Source organism: Nanorana parkeri, unplaced genomic scaffold (genome assembly GCF_000935625.1).
Source record: "Nanorana parkeri isolate BGI_ZX_2015 unplaced genomic scaffold, ASM93562v1 scaffold456, whole genome shotgun sequence".
In the NCBI taxonomy this organism is placed as follows: Eukaryota; Metazoa; Chordata; class Amphibia; order Anura; family Dicroglossidae; genus Nanorana; species Nanorana parkeri.
In genome coordinates this window covers 337,136-343,396 of record NW_017306724.1, presented here as the reverse complement: position 1 = coordinate 343,396, position 6,261 = coordinate 337,136, and the positions used below count along the sequence as shown (strand labels likewise).

Below are 6,261 nucleotides of genomic sequence, written 5' to 3'. Positions count from 1 at the left end.
TCATTTCTGATTATTTCTGTAGCTCGTATAAACCAATAAAGTTTTTTTTTTCTTAATAAATCTGTTTAATAGTTTTCATCAAAACATTGTGATTACAAAAAAAAAAAGATGTTGAAAAATCTTTAACTCCCAAGGGTGTGGTCCATATCCAAAAAGCGAGGAGTCATACAGTTGTGTAAATTGGTGTCTCATTGAACCACCCAAATGTATAATCACTGAGCACTTTGTGAGGCTACAATGCTTTATCATCAACTTGTCTTGCTGCCCTACTAAGATAGCTGCACGGTAGTAGTGAGGTGGAGTAATGCTTTAAGGAGCCCCAGTACTGTCATAATAATGTGAAGAGGTAGATCAGGAGTAGCAAACCTCCACACTCCAGCTGTGCTGAAACGGAAAATCCCATCATGCCTTTGGGTGTCGCGCCTGTGGCTGTCAGAGTCTTGCAATGCCTCATGGGACAGCTGGACTGTTCAGGTTGCCTACCCCTGGGCTAGATGAACGCTGTGCCTAGTGTTTTTAACAGATGAAGGTCTTGGTGCACTTTTGAAGGGTCATGTTTGCTCGAGGCCTGTCTGCCTCTCCTGTTTGTTGTCATTGCAATTTTGCCAAGTTAGCATGTGCCGGGCTTACAAAAATTCTCTGACAGCTTAGTCCACTGCTCCTAACTCTCCTGCAACCTAGCCTCCCAGAGCCGCCATGATAAAAGTAACAGAAAGGCACACGGGACCTAGAATGTGCCTTAAATAATCCATAAAGGAGAACTATGGGGTAAGTGTTTTTCCCCATAGTTCTCCTCAGGGTCACGGGAGGACATAAACTAGCGTCCTCCCGTCACCCAAAGCTCAGTACACTGCGAGCTACAGCTCACGGTATACTGAGACACTGCAGCCGGGACGGATCCCAGCATTACTGTCGAGATCCACCCAGCTGCGTTATTGACAGCTGGCTCTGCCTATCTAGAACCAGCTGTACCTGCCCCCTCCCCCGTTCGTTCCTCCAGACAGCGCTGGAATATCGGAGCAGGGAGGGGAGAATCCCTGCAGGGGCCGTGAGCGACAGGAAAGTGTTTTTCCCCATAGTTCTCCTCAGGGTCATGGGAGAACAAACTAGCGTCCGCCTGTGACCCTAAGCTCAGTATAGCGTGAGCTACAGCTCGCGGTATACTGTGACCGCCACAGCCGGGACGGATCCCAACATTACTGTCGAGATCCACTGGGGGGGGGGGGGAATCTTTGCAGGGAGCCGTGTGTGACAGTCACGGCTCTCTGCTGGGACAGAATCGAGAAGTGAGCGCCGGTATGTGTTCGCTCACTTCCCGATCTATTGAGCCGACCTGTGATAGTCTCATTGTCACACGTCGGCTCGAACTATGAGGACAAGTGAAAATCACTCACCTCATAGTACTCCTTTAAAGCAACGTCTTTACAAAATGCTACCGATTATGAAACGTTCCGCTTATAAACTGATCTCTGGTGCATAAACAATGAACAAGAACTCTTTCCCGGGTATTCATCTAATGGGTGATTTCATCTTGCCCCGTCTTTTTTATGACTGCTTGCTGCATATGGCTGAAGGTTGGGGAGATTGGTAGAGTTAGAAATGAAGCTAGGTTGCTGACTTTTGACTAAAAGTCAGAATTTGCATACCAGTAACACCGCTGCTTGGTTACACATTCTTATTATGACTTATAGGAATTATAAAGGCAGCACTGTGTTCCTCAGAGAATGAATAGGTTCTCTTTAAACATGACCGTTCCAATATACACTAAAATCTTCACCATTGGTAGAGCATCTCCTTCCTCTACCTATCCCTTCCATTATGTGTATCACTAGAGTACAGGAGCTCTTTAAAGACAACCAGTATCACAGCCAAGAGCATGTTTCCTCGGTCTACGTGAAGGAATGGGTGTAGAAGACATCCACATTATCTTGGTAGTTAAGAGGCAGATCCTGTCCTATGTTCTTGGCTCCCAGGCAGGCTCCGCCCACAGCTGACGAGTGCTTAAGTCTCAAGAGGCTGAAACGCCGTAGATCTGCTCCATGTTGGCTGCCTCGGGCCTGTTCCAGGACCTGGATAAAACCTGCACAGGAGGAAAAGTAGTTAGCGCACCCAAGACCTGTGCATCATAATGCAATTGGCATGCATTGCTGAGGCTTGTCCTTTGCTTTGATACAGAGAACTGCTCTCACCCGCAGTACATCTTTTCTGCCACAAGATGTCCTCGGGCTGATGGCCAGCCTCATTCAACACACTTCTTCTGAGCCTAAACTGTCCTGGACCCGCCCCCACCCTACGACTGGATGGTGAAAGGAGAAGCAGCACAGTAATGAGCTCATTTCAATGTCTCCCTGCTTTCTCCTCCTATTGCTTGTCTAATTGGCTCCTGCTGCTTCTTCCTCTCACACTCCAGCCCTGCTGTATAGGGACCTGACCAAGGTGTTAAGCTTTCCTACTCTTTCCCAAACAAATTTTTAGTTCATCTGCACAGCGTAATTAAATCTGAAGTCTGTTTTTCAGTATGTTAGTGCCATGCTCACTGTATACAGTTTTCTTACCTGAAGATCCTGCCAGTAACAGCACTTCCCTTTGCAGACTGACAATGCTAAGCAATTAGCAGCAGTGTTGTCAGCCTGCCGTGTGTGCTCCTTGACCTGATCCATCAGATAGGCAGCCTAATGGCCAACTGAAAAAGCTCACATCACAGCCTGCAGTGCAACCTAGTGTGCTGGAAAATCTTTTCTGGCAATCAATGCCTGACCGGTGCTGACTATATTGGTACATGACCAGTCCTTTAAAAGGAGAATTATGGGGAGAGTGAAATACACTCATCCCCATAATTAGAGCCGACGTGTGACACTGAAGCTGTCATACATAGGCTCTATAGATCAAGAACTGAGTGATCACTCAGCTCGAGGCTTCTCCCTGCAGTGAGTGGTGACTGTCAGTCACCGCTCCCTACAGGGATTCCCCCTCCCCTCTCCATTCCCACAGCGTTCATTGGAGGGAGGGGGGCAGGCACAGCTGGCTCTGGCTTCAGAGAGGCCTGCTGTCAATTAGGTGGTATGGTGGCTCCTGACAATATTGTTGGGATCTTTCCCGGCTGCATCGTGGCTCTGTGCTGTCAGCATACACTGAGTGGCCAGATTATTATGACCACCTGACGTTTGTAGGCAAATTAGCTATAATTTGGCGCTGAAGTTGCCAGAGGGCCAGACCATTATAAATAGGGAAGCGGGTTGTTTACCACGACAGTAGAAGTGATTTGTCTCTGAAGATTCGGGGGAAACAACGCGATGTAACAGCCTTTGCAGGTGGGATGATTGTTGGCGCTCGGAGCCATGGAGCGAGTATCAGCAAAACAGCAGAATTCGTTAAATGTTCAAGAGCAGCTGTTGTTAAAGTGTTTAAAGACCGGACTGTCAGCCGAAAATCTGGGTCTGAACGTGCGAATTGCGTCCGTCAGCGACTAGTCAATGTTGGGGCAGAACGGAGAGTGGCAAGACTGGTACAAGAGAACAGAAGGGCAACAGTGCCGTGTCAGATTCCTCGCATCACCTTTCAACATCTCGAGGAGTCACGAGGCGGCCCAACGAAGTCATCTCGTGGCCCAACGAAGTACTGACGGGGTGGTCATAATAATCTGGCCACTCAGTGTATAGCAGGCAATGGCCTGCTATATGCTGAGTTTTGGGGCACAGGAGGACATAGTAAATGTCCTCCTGTGACCCTAAAGAGAACTATAGCCAAGAAACGTTAGACCATAGTTCTCATTGAAGAAGATATAATACAGTTCTGTTTGGTACTGTTACCTCCGGGTCTGTTCACATTCTCATGTTCTTATTTTTATATCTTGGTGTCTCGTCTTTTGGTTTGGCGCTCTTTTCTATACTTTTATGGTTTTAGTCACTTCTGGCTACCCATCAAGGGAAGCCTTATATGCGGGGTGCCTCATCTGAGCCAGCAGGCTTGTCTCAAAGTTCCACTCCACTTGATTGTACACACAAATTCTGAAGTCCCAGCACCTCTCTATTATTTTTCTGACTGAAAACAAGGGAAGGGGTTGAAGCATGGAAGGGAGCAGAGAAATCCTCCCTTATTCTTACATACTCCCACCTACCTCAGGAGGAGGATTGTACTGAAATACCCCTCATTGCCCAAGTCTGCAGCTTCACCAGTGTACCTGGAGGAAGGGAGGTGACACCTCTGGCTGTGTTTATGCATTTGTGGTGAAGAGGTGTCACCAAGGAACAGAAATGAAGCATCCTTCTACAGTGGTTGGAATATCAGTAATGATACCTTTTCACTGATAGCTCCAATCAACACAATCTGTTATTCATAACCAGGATGGGGTCAGAGACCTCATGGGGGTAAGGTGTTGATTGCATACAATGCTGTTTTGGGCAATGAGGGACATTTGAGTACAATTCTCCTCCTGAGATAAGTGGGAGTATGTAAGAATAAGGGAGGATTTATCTGCTCCCTTTAAAACATTCTCTGGGAAGAAATATGGTGAATGTCGCTCCAATCAACATATTCAGTTATTCATAACCAGCTTGGGGTCAGAGACCTCATGGGGATAAGGTGTTGATTGCATACAATGCTGTTTTAACACCTGCTAGCTCCAATCATACAACTGCAATCAACACCTTACATCTATCAGGTCTCTGACCCCATGCTGGTTATGATTACCAGGTTATGTTGATTGGAGCAACATCCACCATACACCTTGGCACATACAGTAAAGTGCACCAGTCAACATTCCTGGACTTGACATGAAGCAATTGCATATAAAAAAAAACTCTGGTTCCATTGATGAAACATATTAATGCCCCAGGCTGACCCCCTGACACAAGCCTAGCTTTGCCATAGAGTGAATGGTTGGAAAATCCAATGTATCTACATGTTGGATGTAAAATGAATCTCACCATCTTTCAGGAGGTCCCAACTCTTCCACACCGAGCCCTCGGCCAGCACCGGAAGACCCAGTTCCCCTTGGAATAAGGCCTAAGGGAAGAAGACACAATCAGTCCGGGGCTACAGAGGAGAACGACAGGAGAGATCTGCCCCTCCTGACACCTGTCTGTACAAGTTCTTTCAATTGGGTGAGATATAAGTCATGGTGGAACAGCTAGAAACAAGGACTTGAGAACATTGCAGCTGAACTCCGGCCACCAAAACTTTATTTAAAGGAGAACTATGAGGTGAGTGAAAATCACTCATCCTCATAGTTCTAGGCGACCTGTGACAATGAGACTGTCACACGTCGGCGCAATAGATCGGGAAGTGAGTGAACACATAGCGTCGCTCGCTCACTTCTCAATCCTGTCCCTGCAGAGAGCCGTTACTGTCACTCACGGCTCGCTGCAGGGATTTCCCCCCTCCCCGCTCTGATCCTCCAGCGCTGACTGGCAGAACGGACGGGGGAGGGCACAGCTGGCACTTCCTCTAGATAGGCAGAGCCAGCTGTCAATCACGCAGCTGGGTGGATCTCGACAGTAATGTGCTTAGGGTGACGGGAGGACGCTAGTTTATGGCCTCCCGTTACCCTTAGGAGAACTATGGGGAAAAACACTGACAACATAGTTCTCCTTTAACAATATTCCCCAATAGTCACAATGGTAATGAATCCACTTTGTGTGCCTGAGCAGATCTGTGGTAAGGACCCAACAGGCTCTACCCACTACAGAAAATTACAGGAGGGGGCGGAGACAAGACCGGTCACCCTGAACAAGGAGAGAGAGCAGCAGTGAGCGGTCTTTATTACAGGAGGGGGCGGAGACCAGACCAGACCAGTCACCCTGCTCAAGAGGAGATAGCAGCAGTGAGCGGTCTTTAGTACAGGAAGCTCCAAGTCTCACACTGGATTACTGCACAGATCTGGAAGAAATACACAAAGCCTCAAAGAAGCAATTTCAGTCCAGGAGAGGAACCTGTACAACTGAAGGGAAGGCCGGAGCTCAGCTTTAATAATAACGGAATAATAAGTCACCTTGTCGACTTTGGGAAGAACAGCAACAACGTGACTAGCGAGGACCTCACCAGCGCCCCGAAACACAGAGCTGCACAAAGCATCCCCCTTATTGGCTCCTGGAATGAAAGAAGTGATGGTTACATGGTCAGCATCACTGTTTCACTTTAAAGTGGACCTGTCATTGAAGAAAAAAAAAAAAATCACACTTCACAGGACACATCAACAATGACAAATATAATTTGTGATGAAAAAAAGCTCTTAACACCCCCCCCCCCGCAAACATTCGGCGC

The 6,261-nt window shown here is 47.5% G+C and overlaps 1 protein-coding gene across 1 annotated transcript in view; it reads right to left on the bottom strand.

Annotated features, from left to right (window-relative positions):
- Positions 1-1,737: 1,737 nt before the first annotated feature.
- Positions 1,738-6,261, bottom strand: part of NAGK (N-acetylglucosamine kinase) — a 19,564-nt gene continuing 15,040 nt past the window's right edge. Inside the window, exons 8-10 of the mRNA XM_018560466.1 lie at positions 5,990-6,087; positions 4,926-5,004; positions 1,738-2,080 (exon numbers count right to left, since the gene is read on the bottom strand). Coding sequence (XP_018415968.1) covers positions 1,890-2,080; positions 4,926-5,004; positions 5,990-6,087 — 368 coding nt within the window. The 3' untranslated portion in view covers positions 1,738-1,889. The remainder of the gene's footprint in view (positions 2,081-4,925; positions 5,005-5,989; positions 6,088-6,261) is intronic.